This window comes from Hypoxylon trugodes (assembly GCF_022578975.1).
Source record: "Hypoxylon trugodes strain CBS 135444 unplaced genomic scaffold F4822scaffold_10, whole genome shotgun sequence".
NCBI lineage: Eukaryota > Fungi > Ascomycota > Sordariomycetes > Xylariales > Hypoxylaceae > Hypoxylon > Hypoxylon trugodes.
The window spans coordinates 869,185-888,841 of NW_026250025.1; the positions used below are offsets into that span (position 1 = coordinate 869,185).

Here is a 19,657-nt window from a genome sequence, read left to right on the forward strand (position 1 = left end):
GATTCGGGTATGAAACCGGGCATTATTCATGACTCGTGTACGCGTTGCGACCTATCTCACTTTATAATGGTTAGTGTCGATATCCGAGCGGTGGCGGTATCGTTGGACCTGGCAGCTTGTCTCCTGAATCGTTTATCGTAAAACTAATTAGAGCCCGCTGGTTAGGGGTTTAAGAAATTCCACGTAAGTCTAGATTTTAAAATACAAATGGCTGTTTGGTGTATTATTTATATTATTTCTGTTTTCGTTCCAATGGAACCCAAAGTGGCACCCCCTTGGTACCAAAGCAGATCGTAGATGGGTAGCCAATCTTACTGTCGAACTTCAACGTACGTAAGTGTCGATCGATCTATCTATGTTCATCCATCGGATACAACGAGCTGGAAATTATCCGATAGGTGAAAGGAATTAAATGGTTCTAATACATCTATCCCTTTTCATCATGTTCATCACAATTCAACTAAGAATAGAATCAATCTAATGAGAAACGTTTAACCAAAGAATTCCATATTGCCACACTAGAAACTAGTAAGAATGACAACGATCGCCGTTGACGTGATACTTTGACTGTAAATAGTCTTAATATGGTACCAGTGTCAAACCTATTGTCTTCGTGTTATGTAACTTGAAGAAATGCCATAGTTCCACGTAGTGTCCATATAACTTATCCCCTATGATTTTCAATGGCGCAGTGTTTTTTATAATTATTCTAGAAGTAGGAATAGAAATAGAATAATAATTAGCTAGGTATCTAGAAAGACTTTCGTTATTGTCGGCATTGAATTCCTATTTTTATCAAGTGCGATATGCTTGTCTGTTAGTATATCGACGGCGTTCCGACAGAGTTTATCGACCCGGGTCTAGATGCCGAAACCAACAAAAATTACCAGAAAAGAACGCGACTACCAATTCAAAGTTTCTGCATGAAGCTAAGTTAGGTAAGAGGAGTCGTGTTCCTTTCGTGCTATTGGTGTTATCGGTGCTACATTCACGATATATGCACTCGGACGTTTTCATACTTTCACACGTCGCATCCTCCTCCTTCAGTACAACTTCATCTAGAACAGGTATATTAATATGACATCTTACCTTTAGCCGACTAGGACTCGTCACCTACCTTAGGTTAGGTATCCGCCTACCTACCTATTGTACGAACTACCTGCGCATATTATTTAGAGGCGGCATCCCCAAATAGAAAATAGAGACCAAGATTTAGAAGAGTCGCAATCATGTCGAAAACTTCCCCATCCAAGTCCTACCCAATGGACAGCCCTTTCGGCATATCAAGAGCTCCAACTACGATGACCCTCGAAGCTCCCCCGCCACCATATAGCCAATGCCTAGACGAGGGCGAGGTCAATCAAGGTCGGCGAGATGTTCATCTTAGGGTTAATGTCATCGAAGACGATGGATCATCTATCCGGTCCCGCAACTCCGACGCCCGTAGCTGTAGTCCTTCCATCCGACGAAATCCCATAACGCCATGCAACCCCTTCCCTCAATCATGGAGTTTATATCGCACATTTCCGATGAACAAAGTCCTGATGGTCGGTGCGCATGGTCGAGAGCCAATATACGCCGTATCGCGACATTCCGGATGGTGGACAGGGAAGCCGGACCTTGTCCTACATCGCGGACCGAGCGAAACAATGACTCCATTGGCAGTTGGTATGGGAGGGGTTGGAATAGGACGGCATTCGATTATTGTGCTTACTCCACTACCTGGATCGGGTCTCGAATCGTCGCAAGAGCTTATGATACGGGTAGAAGATGATAAAGCAACAGACCGACCACAACATGTACGGTTTCAATTCGCCATCGAAACAGGCAACGAGCTTAGCTCACAGAAGCGAGAGACTTTCGAATGGCGACATACATGGGGCGATGTTGTCGCGGCATATTTAGACGGCGCGAGAACTGGGTGGCAATTGGTACGTCTAACCAATGACCAAGAGGATCAGGAAGAAATCGATGACAGTCCTTCGATACCGGGGCCAAGAACAGAAGACGGGCTTGAGGTTGTAGCTGTATGGGCGTACAGTAAGATGAATATGTCGAAAGTCCTCAAGTTTCGATACCTTGGCAGTGGGGCCACTGGCGTTTTGGGATCTCGGTGGTCGATCATGGCGTCTATGACGGCATTAAGGATGTTCCAACGGCAACAGAAGAACAAACACAAGGATTGGTGATTGTTGACGTTTCATTGACTTTCCTATGTTTCGAGCAAGCAAGCACGTTATATTTCCTAGGTGGCATGGTTATCAAAACATTGCCTGTCAATGCGACGCCCATTTTGATTTCAAGGGCCGTCGACAATAGCAACAGGTGTACTGAATAAACTCAACATTTCCCTTGTAACTTTAAGGACGGGGGTTGGGGTGGAATAGGTAATTATCAGATGGTAGAAAGGCGTTATAGCATTGGAAATGCTGTGTATGGCCCGGGGCCAACTGCAGCTATGGGATGAGGCATATTTGAGGTTATAAGCTGGGTATGTTGTAATTTATTGCACTAGAGTAGAAACGGCGCAAAATTTTCATTTTACTTGCGGATCGATCGGATTGTAGTGGTATTCCGAGCAACTAAATCCAGGAATTAGCCACAGGCTTCAACAAACTGAAAGGGGTTTATGAATCATGTAATATATTGACAGAGTAGATAATTCCCTATAGTCGTAATAAACCTCACTATATACATTATAGCATGCCAGATCATCCGTAGGTATTCCTTTGTCTATCTAAAGCCTTTTCAATGCAGCCCTTCTCTATTCTATTATGTAAAATATCCACTCCGAGTCGTCCTCGTGGCTAAAGATTCTTGAGGACGAATCTCTTTCTTAGCATTTCTCCATATTTTATTATGTATACCGATACAGGGAAGAGCGCGACGGCGATAAAAGCCAACAGACTATTACCCCAGCCGATACCCAGCTTGCTGTACATCGGCAAACCCGCAAGAGGTAGCACAGCACCGGCCAATGATCGAACAACCGTATTGCAAGCAAGGGCTGAAGCGGCGTAGATAGTAAAAGCGTCGACAAGATATAGTTGAATAGACATGAAGATGAGTAGATTTCCAAGACCGACAATAGCAGTTCCAATGATAGGCGCGATCCAATGTACACCGTAAGAGGCAGTCCAACCGTAGATAAATAAACCTGCGGGAATCAAAATAGCACCAGCTGGAAGAAGCGGCAATCTGTATTCCGGTTTTATGCCCGACTTAGGTCTTCCTTCCCCTTGAGCCAATGCATCGTCCTGAGCTGCTTTCCTTTGAATATATTTGTCTGAAGTCGCGCTGAAAACGAGGATGCCGGACATACTACCCACACCGAGACCAATGAACGCCAATCCGACCGTACTCGTCGAGAAGCCGTAGTATTCTTGAAATACTTCCGTTATGCTGGTGAACATGAGGTACAGATAACCGTACGTAACAGCCATATATAGCGACGTAAGTGCGATAATTGGAGAAAGAAACAGCATCTTGAAAGGTCGTACGATACCCCGTTTAAAGTAGTCCTTGGGTGATAAGCCAGCATCGAGTTTGGATCGTAGTAAATTGTTTCCTGTTTCCTTACGCAATTTGGCTGCCTTTCTCTCAAGAAGAACGGGTGCATAACTCTCCTTAAGAGAGAAAAGCATCAGAATAGCGAGAAACCCTCCAACGATAGTCAATAGCCAGAATGTCCACCTCCATCCTTTAGCATCGGAAAGAAATCCACCCGCGACGGGACCGATTATAGGCCCGAGAAGTGGCCCGATAGAATAGGCCGACATGGCGGTAGCTCTGTACTTTTGTTCTATCATATCAGCGATAGTTCCGCCTCCATTTGTAATAGGTACGGATCCGAATACACCGGCGAAGAATCGGAATACGATAAGGGCATTGAGCGTTGGCGCGAGTGCACATCCAATACTGAATGCCACAAATCCCACATTAGCAATATGATAAAGGACGACACGACCGTAAACCTCGGATAAGGGGGCGAATAGCATAGGACCTGCTGCGAAACCAAGCACGTAGACGCTCACTACGAATGCAGCTATTTCTAAAGAGGTAGAATGGAATTCCGCTACGACTTGTGGTACGCCAGGAGCGAATATAGCTATATGACCAGTTAGCACCTATTTAATGTGAACAGGATCAATGAGATTCGACTTACACGAAGCTAGAGGGGAGATAAAGGTCATCGCACTAATAAGCCCACAATTAAGAACTTTTTGCCACGTTGGCCAGTTATATGGATTCTTTGGATCGTCAGGTCCGTCCCACCAGACAATGTTAGTATTCGAATCGCTGGTGTCGTCGTTGTCGCCATCATTACTACTCGATAATGTTGTCTCGCCCGGGACTTGTGCCTTTTCCACATCACGATCTGCTTTACTTCTTTTGCTGGCGAATGAATTCCTCCTTCGATCTGCTATCGATCGTTGTCGTTTGAGTTCTTCTTGTTCATTTAATACGAACCCCTCGCTCGACGGGATATCTGCATCATGTCCTTCGTCCACTGCTTGACTAATCTTTCGCTTTAGTTGTAATTGAGTATCACCTGATTCAGTATCGTGGTCCCCATCTGTGTGCGTCGCAGCAGCACTTGATGCTATACTAGACGTCATTGTTTCTTGCTAGTTCTATATGTCAACTCTTGATCTCGCGTAAACAAACACATCTAGATACACTAGCTATTTATCCGGGTATAATAAATACAGGACATAATAAATAGGTACCTAGGGGTAAAGTAGGGAGTCAAGTTTTCAGTCTAAGAAAGCGCTTACCTCTATTTTGCCTCTTCTAGAGGTCTTGGAAACCTTGGAGGGGGAGGTCAAGTCTTAGTAGGACTGATTGGTGCTGGGACGGCCCGCTTTTGATGCCGTGCGTCTGTCTGACGATTATAGTATGGTTTGAATTCAAGACCTCCTGATGCCACTGTTGATGGAAGAGGCAAAGGCTTGACTTTATCACCCTCGCAACACGTTGAAACAACTTGAATTTGTATTAAAATTCAAAGTTCTTTTCACCGAACAAACGGACAAAAGATCATAGAAGAGAGGTAAGGCCGAAAAAATACGGTCGAGAAGAAAAAAAGAAGATCCATAATGTATAATGTATCGATCCGGCCCATGTTCGTTCGCTTCGTCCCAGACGCGATGTCACACTCTTCCCGTCGTAACATTCGATTGGTTCTTTTGGTAAAAAAACACTAGGGGGAGGGTAGAGAAACGAGGCACTACTAGGACGTCGGTATGGGAATTATGCAGTCAACCCCGACCAGCCGAACCGAATTGTACAAATCCAGACCCTATACTCCTCCCCGCCCCCCCGGAGCTAGTGTAGAGCGTTGAAGAATCCCTGTCTCACGTCCCAGCTGTTCGGACTGCATACTGCGTTACTACCTAGGTATGTTGTCCGCTTCTCGGGGCAGGCAATGTGATGTGCTGTGATGTGCTTAGGTACATTTGTTGTGGCTATTGATTTTTGACCGATTAGGTGCCGTATTGGAGATCTGCACCGGCAGGCTATCGGATTATGTTATTGTTCGCGAGCCGAGAGAAGGCGATCGAATCATGGGATGTTGTACCTGGTAGATGTAAAAGGCTCGGAGACATTTTTCTTCAATTATTGGTAATGAGGAGGTGATCGGTTGCCAATTGGCCCTGTTCCCCAAGGGGAGAATAATTATGTCTCCGGATCGTGCATCGTTCTTGCACAATCCTATGTCCGTACTACGTGGAAGGCGTATATCTAGGTAGGTACGTAATTATCTAAGCTTAATCCTTATCCTTGCCCGGGAACCCACATTCAAAAGAACTAGACATGCACCTAGCAACCTACCTAAGGTACCGACAAGGTAATAATATCCGCGATCGAACAAGTATTAACAGGGATTAAATATCCTAACTTCTTAATCAAGTAAGCGCATCAGGCGCACGTCCCGTCTATACCGCCCACAACATAGTACGGAAGAATATATTCAACCAATAAAAAGCCTAGATCTTTGCGCTGAATCAGTGCTGTGTTACTTCTAAGCACGTAATATTATGTGAGGTAGGTGGCTTTCGTGCATAACCTGCATAAATCTTCACCAACTAGCTCAACTTCCAGCCCCCTCCCCCTCATTTTTCTTTCCTTCTTTCTACTGTCTTCTGTGGCATATCCCACGAAGAACTCCACAAGTGTCTGTCGTGAAGTGGTGTACAGCTCAATGTGAGAAGCGGTCAACATTTTGAGGCTTGGGTTATATGGGTTTTGTATTTGATATACCACACCGAAGAGACTGACCTTCCTGCCTTCGTTGCTTAATCTAGTCGTCTCGGTACCTAGCTTGTCAATATTCGTTAAGAAAACGTGGCCGTATTCGCTACTCTTCGACCTTGTCGTATATCCTTGGCATCAAGTACGACTAGCCCTTCCACGAGACATCACCCGTTTTCAATTATTATTCTTAATACAACACTAAGGGATATAAGTCTATCCACTCCACAATTATGTCCGAATACCGGTATTAGGTATTAAAGGAATTAATAGTGCGGTTCGATCATGGCATGTTGTCTCCATCTCCAACTTACCCAGGTAACCACGAGGATGTCTCCTGGTCGTCGGCTATAGCGGGAATTGATAGGTCCCCGCCCCGAATCCTGCGTCGCCTCCGATCACCGAATCAAGCACACATCAAATCGGCACTTATTTGGTAGGTTGTTCCTGTTTCATCGCTTCCAGCTCAACACATGCCTATATGGGGAATTGGTATCCAGCTTCTTAATGAGTTGATTAATTCAAGTCGCGTACGCCAAGTGATGGAGGCCTAAAAATAATCTCGGATATAACTGTGGCGTATGGAGATCAGTGGTTAGTATCCTAAACCCGTACAAGGCTGCTTAAAAAATGAAAAGGGTATACTAAAGAATAGCTAAGCGGATAACCACGCCTGTTTCTATTTCCGATTCGAAATGAGTATAGGAACGAAGATCCTCGCGCGTTGCGGACGCGTTTGAAGACACCGTGGTATAAGGTATTCTTCGGGCATCAATACACCATCCGCCCAATTTAATCAGACCTAGCATTGAGATTATCGTCATAACGTTGGATATCCAATTTCCCTTATACGGTCATATCACTAGGTTGGGTGATAGTTGCTACCTGTAACCGTATGGCTAAAGTATACCAGTGTCCAGTCAATGGATGGCGACAATGGCACTTCGATCTCCTAAACCAGAGGGTCAGAGTTTACGAGCCTGATGACTCGACCAACTCGATTCAAGTATACTAATCTTGATCAACTGTACAATAGTAGTTTCCAGATCTATGAAATGCGATCCTCCCAGTCGGGGCTTTTAATCGTACATATGCATGTTCCAAGCCGCGATGGTGACGTGCCTGAATCTAGCCCTATAAAGTTACGAATCGATCACGACGCATATCAGGCTAAAATATTCCGATCCTTCTAACATGCACATATCGTATACATAGGTTTTCTATTATGTGAACTGGGTAATATCTCGAATTACAATATTTTCGTTCGATATAAGGGTGTAAGTTACTGCGCATCGCCGCTGATATCCTCCATCCAGATACTCAAATGGCCCGAACGAAGCTAATTAGCATTTTAGGTGTCGCTGCACTTGTCGCTGCCCAGGTTGTGGACAGGACGGTTCTGTTACAGTCCCCTCCCGATGCTTGCTCGACACCCGCTGTGCTAGATGCTAGGACGAATATATGGAAAGAATACACTCTCCATACAGATCCTTACTATCGTATTAAAGTCGAAAAAGCAGTAGAAGCTATCCAAGATGTGGAACTTCGAGACAAGGCTTCCAAGGTTGCTGACGTCGGCACATTTATGTGGATGTGTGTATTTAATATCACCATCAGGCATATGGGGATACTAACCAATTCGTTAGGACGACGGTCGACGACATACAAGACCTTGCGGACATTGCCAACACGGTGCCATGTACCGATATCATAGGGTTAGTCCTAGATAACCTACCTTATAAAGGGCAAGCACCGGAAGGCCTCGCATTCAATCAGACCATAGTTCAATATCAAGCTTCGTATATCGATTGTATGAACCCCGATGACTGATCGCAGCACTTTAATCGCTAACGTATAATTCAGCAATCGTAGAAACCATCAGATCATCGTCTAATACATCGTTTGCCGTAATTGTGGAGCCACGAGCGTTTCTAGCCTACTTCAATGACACCACGAACATCGACCTCGCTAAGAGCTACAGAGAAAACATCCCATACGCTCTCAAAGCTCTGAACTTACCGAACGTCATTACATATCTAGACGTTGGCAACAGTAATTCAATGGACTGGGATCGTCAACGCAACGTCGCCGCCAAGGAAATCATAGACATCTACCAAGCTGCGGGGAGCCCATCTCAATTCAGGGGCTTCGCAACAAACGTTGCCAATTTCAATTCCTGGTACGTTATCCTTGCTACGTTCACCTGAACAGACACATGCTTCCACGAAGCAGGGCTAAATAACATCAAGGGACCTTCTACCCGGGGAGTTCGTACCCGCGGATGATTCTCGATATACTAGGCCGCAGAACGAACAGCAATTCATACGCATTCTCTCCGACGCTCTCAATAAAAATAGGATGCTACCTCAAGCGGTACATGCGATTATGGATACTAGTCGAAATGGTGTGTCGGGGCTCAGAGAGAGCTGGGATGATTGGTGTAATGTTAATGGAGCTGGCTTCGGGATTAGGCCGACCGCGCAGACCGGCGACGAGAGACTCGATGCGTTTCTGTGGGTAAAGCAACCCGGGGAGTCGGATGGTACGAGCGACCCAACTGGGCCAGGCTACGATTCATCCTGTGGGAAGGAAGACGCGCTGAAGCATGCGCCGACAGGGGGTTCGTGGTATCAGGCATATTTTGAGATGCTCATTCATAATTCGAATCTCTCCCTCAGAATGTAAGTCTTCCTGAAATACAAAATTGTGCCACCTCAAAATTGATTTTACATTGATATCCGTCAATATCTGTCCCATTTATACCCCAACTTCGTGAATTCCGCTGTGATAGTCTAACGTACATATGGCCCAAATTCTACTCCGTTTGCGATGACATGATTCCCCACCATTCCCATAACCCCGATACTATCGGTTTCCTGAATTCCACATCCGGTAGGAAGCGTCGATCAGGCGAAGCTAGAATAGCCGTCGGGTCACTATAGTCGCCTGGTGTCGGGATGGACCTGAACGCCTTCCTTTAGGCAACGATAATCACACCACTTACGAAGTTTGGGTTTGGAGATACTTGCATATATGTGGTGTTGTTGAGCCACGATGGTTTCGGCCCTTCTCTATGCATGGCTTCGAGGGCTTCCCGGCTTTGTTGCTCCTTGTAGTCAACCGTTACCTTGTGCACTTGATCCAAGATGGGGCTATCGAACCTTAGTTTGTCATCCGCGACACCGCCTATAGTGACCCTCAGGTCCTGCACTGATAAGGCCAAGACCTGGTATCCTAAGTCATCTTTGCTGCCATTAAACGCAGCGTTTAAGAACTTGTCGACGAAGTCCAAAAGCCTCAGCACAGGTCGGGCAAAAAGGATACGGCCTCGCTTGATGCCCAATTGTAACAAAAACAGCCAATCCATCAGGTTGGGTAGACATAAGAGGATTTTTCATGGCGACATAGGCGCCAATACAAGTGAGCAAGCTTATCCAACGCGCTGATTTGGTGGGAATTGAGTGCGTACGCATTCGCCGCGTAGAAGGTAGGGAGTACGACCCAGGTATCGGGGTTGGCACGTAGTAGTTTGGGTTGTTTCTGCTCGTCAAATTGGTCGAAAAGGTGGAGGAACTGAAACCATTGTATCCAAGGCAGGTCTCCAACTGAGTTAGAGGATATAATAGTAAAGAAGAGGAAGAAGAGGAAGGAAAGGAAAGGAAGAAAAGAAATAGAGAGATGAGAGGAGGAAAAGGGGGGAAGAGAGGAATCTGAACTTACATATAAGATTGAAGACAACGGTTGGTGGCAGGTCATTTTTTTTCGAGTATAGAACATTGAAGTAAGTCAATAACGAGGTATAGGAAGGGGATGGTAAATACATGTGTATCTACCATCAATGAAAACTACCTAAGGAATCACGAAATACGAACCATCCCCCAGACCGGGCCGTTACCTGATTCCCGAGGTCTCTGTTGTCGCCGTGGACGCCACCTGGTATGGTGGACTGACCTTTTGAATGGTAGTTGGGTGGTGGTTGGACGATAGCTCTCATAGCTAATAGCTTAGTTCGAGTAGTAATTCAGTACCGGCCTAGATTGTAAGTACTTGGAACTTCCAATGAATTGATGCTCAACGCTCTAAATTGACATTAATCACCTTGACCTTCGTTGAAGGATCTTTTTATTCAAAGTGACCATATGTTGCTGAATTAAGGGGTTAGATCATATATAGGTAGCCATTTGACCTTGGCTTGTTAATCAAAAATGGACGGAATGAATATTCCTCCGAATCGTATCCACAAATCACCACTTACAAATCCAAGCCAACATCTCGATATCAAAATCATAGAGAGAATTCGCTGGCCGCGAAAAACTATAAAATGAGCAATTTCCAAGTCTCTGAGTCCAAGATGAAGGAATCATCAGACATGCAATTGTATCCCAATCCAAGTAAATAACTAGCTCTCCAAAGTTTGACTTCATCATGGCACAGCCCGCACCAACCCCAAAGACCGTTTTCATAACAGGCGCAAATGGTTACATCGGTTCTGCCGTAAGCCGCGCTTTCGTCCGAGCCGGGTGGCAACCATACGGCTTAGTCCGACGCCCAGAAGCGGCCGGATCCCTCATTGCCGAAGAAGTAATCCCTATCATCGGCTCCATCTCCAAAGACGCCACGTTCCTCGACGCCCTCTTTGAGCATACTAAAACGGTCGACGTTGTGGTCTCTTGCACGGAGGACATTCCCTTCGGAGCACACTACGAGGCCCTGATCTCCCAGCTCCGGAAACTGGCCGAGACGTCTAATCGTAATGGAGTCCGCCCTCTTGTCTTGTTTACTTCTGGATGCAAGGACTACGGCATCATGGGCGTCCATGGATCTCCAGGTCTTGCGCCGCATACCGAGGAGTCGCCTCTACAGCCTATCAAGATCCTCATAGAGCGTGCTGAGAGCTCGGTTCGTATTTTTGAACATAAGGGTTTATTTGATGCTGCGGTTATTCGACCGACTCCTGTTTTCGGGTATGATAGCTCGTATTATGGGCTAGCGTTCGAATTGGCGACGGAGGCGGGGAGAAGTAAGGATGGGGTTTTGACGCTGCCGTTTGATTTTGGTACGATTGTGCATGGGTGCCATATTGATGACTGTGGGGAGGCGTATGTAGCGCTCGCGGTGCACGAGGATAGGGATGTTGTTGCGGGGCAGAGTTTTAATATCTCGGCGAGTCGGTATGATACCTTGGCGACTATCGCGAAGGCGTTGGAGGTTGAGTATGGGCTTAAGGGGGTCGTATCGGGTCCTTGTGAGGACGATAGGGTGTTGTCGGCTGATGTTGTGCTTGGATATAGTCAATGGGTTGGTAGCGAAAAGATTCGAAAGCTGACGGGTTGGTCGGATAAGAGGATGCTACTCTCGGAGAATTTGCACGTTTATCGCTTGGCGTACGAAGAGGCGGCGAAAAGGGGTCACCAGGGCGTGTTGAGAGTCAAGGCGAGGTTTGATGGCGTCCTTGCTGGCTCTACCATTTAATAGAGGGGAGGGTCATAAGCTACCTTTCTGGCGGCGATGGAGCGAGTTTGGATGGAATAGTTGTTATTGCGGCATTTAAGCAAAATTGTAAGCAGAGCAAGCCACCCACGTAACACAGCGGGGCTATCATCAATCGTTACCGGTATATTCCTTACCCTAAGATCTTTGGAATTTGGGACACATCGGACTTGGTAGCTATAAGACCACATTTAGCGACTTAAATCCTTTTATTCGTCCTGATTAGTAGATCAATTGGGATGCTCTTAATACCACGCGGCGCTCGTATACTATAATTATCAACAACTTCTCACGATGAACAAATAACAAGTAGGGAAACGTAACGTTGGCATTAATCATTAAGTCAACTGATGAGACTGGAGAACTTAAGAAGAAACCCCGTTGTCTAACTTTATCTATCCATTTTGCTTCTCATTAGAAACGTAGGAAATGCATAATATGAGAACGGATATCCGATTCTCGATTCGTAAGTAGAAACAAGCAAGTTGGCTGCCATCTTGCGTAGCTCTTAGCTTGCTTGCAAACACTCAAGGTGGGTTGGGGAAGGAGACGGGCATTCAAGGGGGTGTTGGTACTCACTGCACATTACTCCTGCTAAATACTTCCAACTTGAGCCTCCGTATGCGCCTAGTTTCTGACTTGGCCGAGAGGAGTGAATACTCAAATCCATTGGTTATGGTGTTCAAATTCGAGATACTTCACCAATCTGCCCAGTTGTCCTTAAATGTGACACATAGGAGACCCCATCGAGAGAATGCCCATAACGCAAGGAAATGGAAGGCCAGAAGAATAAAACTTCCTTTCCATCCCCATCTCCATCTGGGGAAGGCTAAAGGAGTAGGTCTACGCGACCCTCCTTCGTGAGGTATGAATACATCCCTGTGAATACCTAGATCAACTCCTGCGATGCCAATTAGAGGTACACCAACACTAATGGTGACGGTAAACGGCCAACATTGTCTGGCTAGTGATAGTATCTTCACCAGAAACAAGAGCAATCGGAACGTAAACATGATCGAATCGACATGATTACGGCCGAGATAGATCAAATAGCCTTGCGCCCGTTGCTGTGTTGTTCCAAACGTACCCGTTGGAGGTGGCATGAGTAATGGTGTACGCATTGTAGGTGCTTGGGTATGAGCGATCCCAGTAGCACGACCTCGATCTGGAGATAAACGCGAAAATCCTTCATGACTTCGCGATAATGCCATAGCTTGTGGTCGATGGCGAGGTGTACTAGGACTACCGTACTTCTGCATGCTATGGAATGCAGCTTCAGGCGAATGGCTTGAAGTCGGCGAACTCTCTCCACTGGGAGATGTAAGTTCTTCGGGAGTCAAAACATTGCCGTGATGTTTATGTGGATCGGGAATTGGTGTACTAGGTGGCATAGGCGAGTCGAGACTCTGAATCCTGTGTGTACCTAGTCCAACAGGAGGACTTGTGCTTCGTCCTCGTAGCCCGTTACTATATGGTTCGTGCATTACCTTTAATACCTGATTGGCACTAGGTCTTTCGGTGGGATCGAGAGCTAGCATACTCTTTAACAGCTGATACAGCTTAGAGGGTAGATCAGGACGTTCTCGTTTCTCATCGTGGAAACCTTTCCAATCGGTAATTTCTGCTCGAAGTTGATCAATGTCTTCTAGTTCTTCCTGGACGGTATTGGCGTTCACATAAGGAAGCCGACCGAAACATAAAAAGTAAAGAATCATTCCCAACGAAAATACATCCGACTTGGTTGTGAAATTACCAAGTCGACCACCGGCGTCTCTCTTTAAGACTTCGGGGGCGCAATAGGAAATCGTCCCGGTTGTTCCCGTTGACTTTCGAATGGCATTTCCTGGTTGTACTTCACCAAAATCGCTGATTAAACACGTAAGCCTGCCATTCTCTTGATGTAAAAGGCAATTGCTAGGCTTCAAATCGCGATGGATGTAGTTGGCACTATGAAGGTAAGCCAGACCGGATGTAATATCCTTGAAAAGAGAGTAGATCTCCTCGAATGTTAAACGACGTTGGGGAGGGTAAACCTCTCGAGGTCGTTCACCGGTTCCTTTGGATTTACGCCGTAATTGAGCTTTAAGTTGCTCCTTTGTGGTTTGTTTCTGTTGATCCCCGATAAGGTACTGTAATAAATCACCTTTGTTGCAGTATTGTTGGAGGATAAAAGCGCATACGACACTTGGTCCGAAACGATTCATCTTAACGTCCTCTAACCAGACGTGACGGTAAGACACGAGATTGGGATGAGAAAGCTTGGCAAGTAACTCGACCTCGATTAATACCTTCTCAAGCCATGTATGATCGTCTCCTACGGGAACTCGCTTGCAAGCGAAGTGACCTAAAGGACATCCATCGATCTCGTGACGAACCAAAAGTACGACACCTTTTCCACCTCGGCCGAGTTCTTTTTCCTCGACGAAGAATCTTTGAAAATAATTGGGACTGAACGCATCTCTTCTGATACGACCTCCTTCTTGGGGAGCTGGTGTACTGGAAATGAATTCGGCATCATCTACTTCCTGCGCCCTTGGGCCACCACTCAGCAAACTAGGCTGAGTAAGTCGACGAACGGGGCTCGGCGGAGGTTGACGTTGTGCATGTTCTTCGTCCTCATTATGTCCCGCTTGTAGCATACGAAAATAATTCGGATCGACATAAGATTCTTGTGGTGTGGGAACATCAAAATGTCGGTCGGGAGAAGGAGGGCGGAGGGGTTGATGACAGGTAGGACATTCTGCTAAAGGTACACCACGTAGGTCTTGTAATTCTCGAGGTTCGAAGCGTCGCGACGAGGGATTGTATACGACGACAGCATTGCGATGACGCCTGAATTATTATTAGTTAGCAGTCGATCAAGACATATAGAGAAGAATAGGAAATAATGGTAATCCCAAGTTGACAGGTCAATTTGGCCCCCAAAATAGTGATAGATTGAAGCAGGGATATAGGTAAGATAAAGGAAAATGACGTACAATACGATTTCACGACCCTCCCTCGAAGAATACGGAATCAACTCCATTATTGAATGGCTACCAACCGACGACGGCAGAAGGGAATAGAGAGGAAAGTCATGGATATCTATAGTCGAAGGAACACATTCTTATAATATAAAACAAGGCCACGTCGGATGGTTGTTTATGAATAGGTAAATTGTTGGTAGCTGTTTACGGTGGAAGAGTATTAATGTTTTTCTTTTTGTCGAGGACAAGTAATTAATTATTTTGGATCGACGAATGTTTTTGGGACAATGGGGTGATGCAGTTAGGTGGGTATCTGCCTAGGTACAGGGCTAGGTTGTACCTATTAGAATTCATACTTTACCCCAGAATATGCTAAAGTTTGGAACCTTATGGACCTTGTCAGCCTATCTAGCCCCTCTAAGAGCCCTGTATACTTCCGTCATAGGGTAACATCTAATAAGCTCTTGCCACCAAACATGTCACCTAACACGCCTAAATCTATCTCAAGATAGGCAGGTGGTAGGTGATATGTGGCGTTGATTTCACGTCTAAGGTACCCCAAAAGTTAATCAATGTGGTGTCGATAGTTATCATCTACAACTAATGACGCTGGAATAGACGAGAATCTTCAACGAATGAATCTAACTCGGACCTGAGTAAGAAGCTTAAACGAGCGAAAAGCTTCACGATACCTTCAATCATCCAATCCACCTCTCGACAGTATCCCTAACGATTGACAAAGTACTCGAAGTATCAATGTTCGTCTTTGGTGTTTCTCTCCTAACCGCGCCAAATGGCCTCTGACCAGCAATTTCTTCTTCCGAAAACCAAGCTCCATGTAACCCATAAGGTACCCGTTGGGGCAATATCACTCTTGCCACGATATCTTTCATGTTCCTAGCATTGATGATCCAAAGCTCACTAACAGCTTCATCGCTACACTCGCCGTTATCATCTAACTGCGACTCATCAAACACGTAGCTAAGTAACCATCCGTCATCCTCACTTTCTGCGTTCGTACGTGGTATGAACCGTGGCTCTTGCGCAAACCAACCTTTGGGCATCTTGAACAACTTGACGGGGTCATCATCGTCAGTACTCTGCATAACCTGATGAACATTTCGGGTATCAACACAACCCTTAACCTGTTGAGGCGGGTTAGCGATACCTCGAGCAATTAACGTTGCCGCGTCGATTTTCGCGATATAATCAATTTTAGCTGATTTTCCGACCGCCGCGGAATACGATGGTCCACCCATACTACATCCGTATATGTAACGAGCTTCCCTCATCGCGTGCGAAGACGATATAGTCGGAAACTCGAAAGGAATCGCTGATAAAGCCCATTGATTCCGAATTTGGGGTGTTTCCTCCGAATCGTCTTTGGGAAGTGGGAAGGCATAGTAGTGAAGTCGACATTGCTCCTCTTCCGCGTATTCTGGAGGTACTGGCTTAGTCACAGGCGGTGTAAGTGCACCGGCACTATATACAATTGTCGCCGAAGTAAGACGACAAGCAAGAAGGTGAACACATGTTTCGGTTCCCGACGATATCATTTCCCAGCAATTCGCCGTATGGAATATGACGCACGGGTTTGTCTTGAACCATTGGATTTTATCCGGCTCGTATCGAGGGAACACCCCAAACCGCGATTGTTGAGTCGGATCGTACGAAACAACTGGTCTACCTCTAATACTATTCATAGGATCCAGGGTTAGAGGAAGGTCCATTATTACCGTATAATGCGATGAAACTCCAAAGTCATGCATCATTCTCGGAGAGCTAATGCCTTGAATCGGCATCGAGAATATCGGGACCGACCCGCTTTCTTTCGCATTCTCCTTCATTGATGATCCGGCCGGCGGTACTATTGAGTAATAGACGAACGGCTTGATAAAAACAGCATGGAATGCGATGAATTCTCCTGTAACTGGATCAACTCGGGGATGTCCCGTTGTCCATTCTTTCATGAATGCGATCGGACCACTTCCGCCGAAACCTGCTCTCTTAGCCGAACCGCGTTCATTTTCTGCGCTTCTTCCATTATACCATCCGACAGTATCTAGGCTAGGGAGCTGAAATCTCATCGGTGGCCCACTCTCACAAGTTGCCATCGCCCTGCCGTCATGATATACTATGCTGGTATTAGCAACACTGATTTTCTTGATGGCTTTGCTAGATCCTGGCAACCTCGATAAGAAGACTAGTGTCAAAGTCCTAAGAACTACCATAAGGATAGTCGCTAATGAAGCAGTAATTAATGTTGCGATACTAGGTAGTACTGGTCGCTTCAAATTCCGATTCTCCTTTGCATTCAAGTATACATCGGTTAGGATGTACTGGTTGACAAACTCCGGTTCTATGTTCGTTTCTTTCTCGCCCCGTCGAAATAAAACGCCTGTAAGCATGCCGTCGCCATCGAACCAATGAGCCTCTCTTCCTAAATCATCGTTCGTGGCCGGATTCCCGCCGTTGCGGACATATTGACCCCCAGCAAGCTCTTCCGGGATATGACCGACATAATTGCATGGTGTGAGCGATCGGGTCCGTTTAATAGGCGCGAAATTTCCAGACAGGTATCTATATTCGGAGTTAGGCGCTGATCGCATTCTAGACATTATCGAGCACCTACGGATGAGGACTCCGAATTTGCTCTTCCATATTCCATTTATTCGTGCGCATGTATACGACCGACCTTCAATCTAGGCTCCTTTACGAAGCCGTGGACGACGACTCAGTGGCTCATATAGCGTATTCCTCGAATCGCGCTCTCAATCGTTCCGCAGATCAACCCGCATCCGAAGTCTCGGTAAAACATGCTGTGTCACTGAAGTCTAAGGATTCGTTGGGATGATATGACGACATCTACCAATGATCCAGGGACGTCCCTGTAGGTGTCATTTGCCGATAGTCTGGCCTATTTTGGTCGTGATGGATTTGACCATACGCGTTGCTCCTCGGAAATGGTCGATATCAATGCGCTGCACCGAAAAACACTCGACACAACGGTTCAGCCCAAGTCCCACAGCAGTGAAGCATCATTATATGGTAATATCCAATGAATTTGTCATAATTCTCTGAGGATGAGCAGGCTATCCCCAGCTCGACCTGCATTATGTATATGCAGGTAAGTACCTAATTATGAAGTCAGAAAGGCTTGTCGGCGTCATTAGAATGGATGATATCATGAGTATGAGACGAAACTCAATGATGGGACGCTTTGTCCGATATATGCTGTACCGAATAATCCTCTCCTTTATGAGCGACTCCGCAATACGTCCGCTGGCTGCGGGAACAGCCCCGTCTTGTCATCATTCCCGGCATATGCGGCTCTGGATTCAATCTTGAAAGGACCTAGATCGCAGGCGATTTCTGTATGCAGCAGGGCCCATTTCCCTGGATGGTTTGATGCGGATTAGCTGGGGAGCCCATCATGTTCCTAGCAGGCCTTGGTGAGAGGTATGTGTCCCGTCAAGCGACATAACCGGCATGTCCATCTAGCTACGTATAAGTAGCATGTCATTTATTTTACTTCCCACTATAGATCCAATATACCGTACGAAATGGTGAAGTCATCATTCACGAAGCCGGCCATACTTCCACCTCAGGTTTATTCTAGGCATTCAAATACCCAGCCGTCTGCAAACTGAGACGACATTTTCCGTCTACTACTATATTCGTCGCTCAACAAACGTCAGTATTAACCCGCCAAATCGCTGTGTAATATCCGTCAGAAGTTATATCACTACTAGCTCTCAAAATGTCTGGACCAGGCAACCAGGCACTCAACATCAATAGTGTTGTCGCCCAACACGGCAATCTCGAAATCACCAATCATGGTTCCGATTGGTATTATGCCGTCTGTGCCCTGATGGGCATCACTACTCTCGTTTTCATGGGCTTAGCTTTCATGAAACCTCAGGGTGACCGCGTCTTTCATTATATTACTGCTGGGATAACGGCCGTCGCCTGTATCGCCTACTTCGCAATGGGTTCCAATCTCGGTCAAGTTCCTATTCAAGCTGAATTTGTTCGGCCGTATAGTCGTTGGGGAGTTGGTTCAGCCGGAACTCGAGAAATATTTTACGCTCGATATCTTGATTGGGTTATTACTACACCTCTACTCCTTCTCGACCTTCTCCTTACTGCTGGAGTTCCTACGCCGACTATTCTTGCTACACTCCTCGCTGACGAGATCATGATCATCACAGGCTTGATCGGCGCTTTGACGCAGACTAGGTTTAAATGGGGATTTTGGGCCTTTGGCATGCTCGCTCTGTTCTTCATCGCTTATGAACTATTATTTGATGCGCGACGCCATGCTTCAGTTCTTGGTGGGGATGCGAAGAGGACATTCCTATTATGCGGTAATTTCCTCCTCTTCATCTGGTTCTTGTACCCTATCGCATGGGGTCTCAGGTAAGTTAATTACCCTTCTCTCTTAGGCCTATATGAGAAACAATAATCGTTTCCAATCGTATTTAGTGCAAGGACTATAGTTTACTGACCCTATCGTAACAGTGAAGGTGGTAACGTCATCCATCCCGATGGCGAAGCAGTATTCTACGGTGTTCTCGATATCCTAGCCAAGCCTGTCTTCGGCATTCTTCTTATCTGGGGTCATCGCAGAATCAGCACTTCACAGCTAGGCCTTCGCGTTCGAGATCGTAGCCATTTCGCAAGCGAAAAGTACAATCCCGGTAACGCCCAACGCGACGGCGTACATCCAGAGGGCCCTGGAGCGAACGTTGGACCCCCGACTGGTCATCCCATGGCTACACATACCAATGTATAATTGGCGCTACACTACGAACACATTCATATGCTCGGATTAGATTTTTCCAACATTTTCTATTTCGAACTCACCACAAATGGCTCGACACGGCCTATGGCCCTAAACACACAAAAATCTATGATTTTTTGCAATATATAATGTATTAATTAAT

The 19,657-nt window shown here is 46.1% G+C and overlaps 7 protein-coding genes across 7 annotated transcripts; 4 read left to right on the top strand and 3 right to left on the bottom strand.

Moving 5' to 3' along the window:
- Nucleotides 1–1,097: 1,097 nt before the first annotated feature.
- Nucleotides 1,098–2,617, top strand: F4822DRAFT_418059 (uncharacterized protein). The gene has a single exon (XM_051459498.1). The coding sequence runs from the start codon at nucleotides 1,230–1,232 to the stop codon at nucleotides 2,187–2,189; it is 960 nt and encodes a 319-aa protein (XP_051309703.1). The 5' UTR covers nucleotides 1,098–1,229; the 3' UTR covers nucleotides 2,190–2,617.
- A 9-nt stretch (nucleotides 2,618–2,626) lies between these two features.
- Nucleotides 2,627–4,801, bottom strand: F4822DRAFT_418060 (bicyclomycin resistance protein). Its single transcript, XM_051459499.1, has 2 exons — nucleotides 4,166–4,801; nucleotides 2,627–4,108 (listed from the first exon to the last, which is right to left on the bottom strand). The coding sequence occupies exons 1-2, from the start codon at nucleotides 4,617–4,619 to the stop codon at nucleotides 2,808–2,810; spliced, it is 1,755 nt and encodes a 584-aa protein (XP_051309704.1). The 5' UTR covers nucleotides 4,620–4,801; the 3' UTR covers nucleotides 2,627–2,807.
- Nucleotides 4,802–7,579: 2,778 nt separating this feature from the next.
- On the top strand, nucleotides 7,580–9,281 carry F4822DRAFT_440174 (glycoside hydrolase family 6 protein; the record flags this gene model as incomplete). The annotated part of the gene is made up of 4 exons (XM_051462720.1): nucleotides 7,580–7,842; nucleotides 7,902–8,065; nucleotides 8,119–8,434; nucleotides 8,505–9,281. 4 exons carry the CDS (start codon nucleotides 7,580–7,582, stop codon nucleotides 8,938–8,940), a joined length of 1,179 nt encoding a protein of 392 aa, XP_051309705.1. The 3' UTR covers nucleotides 8,941–9,281.
- Nucleotides 9,282–10,356: 1,075 nt separating this feature from the next.
- F4822DRAFT_55832 (NAD(P)-binding protein) lies at nucleotides 10,357–12,085 on the top strand. The gene has a single exon (XM_051463659.1). The coding sequence runs from the start codon at nucleotides 10,681–10,683 to the stop codon at nucleotides 11,725–11,727; it is 1,047 nt and encodes a 348-aa protein (XP_051309706.1). The 5' UTR covers nucleotides 10,357–10,680; the 3' UTR covers nucleotides 11,728–12,085.
- Nucleotides 12,086–12,443: 358 nt separating this feature from the next.
- Nucleotides 12,444–14,770, bottom strand: F4822DRAFT_438694 (kinase-like protein; the record flags this gene model as incomplete). The annotated part of the gene is made up of 2 exons (XM_051462546.1): nucleotides 12,444–14,577; nucleotides 14,724–14,770. 2 exons carry the CDS (start codon nucleotides 14,768–14,770, stop codon nucleotides 12,444–12,446), a joined length of 2,181 nt encoding a protein of 726 aa, XP_051309707.1.
- Nucleotides 14,771–15,287: 517 nt separating this feature from the next.
- F4822DRAFT_55990 (carotenoid oxygenase) lies at nucleotides 15,288–17,477 on the bottom strand. The gene has a single exon (XM_051463660.1). The coding sequence runs from the start codon at nucleotides 17,327–17,329 to the stop codon at nucleotides 15,410–15,412; it is 1,920 nt and encodes a 639-aa protein (XP_051309708.1). The 5' UTR covers nucleotides 17,330–17,477; the 3' UTR covers nucleotides 15,288–15,409.
- Nucleotides 17,478–18,132: 655 nt separating this feature from the next.
- On the top strand, nucleotides 18,133–19,657 carry F4822DRAFT_56003 (bacteriorhodopsin). Its single transcript, XM_051463661.1, has 2 exons — nucleotides 18,133–19,130; nucleotides 19,233–19,657. Exons 1-2 carry the CDS (start codon nucleotides 18,472–18,474, stop codon nucleotides 19,504–19,506), a joined length of 933 nt encoding a protein of 310 aa, XP_051309709.1. The 5' UTR covers nucleotides 18,133–18,471; the 3' UTR covers nucleotides 19,507–19,657.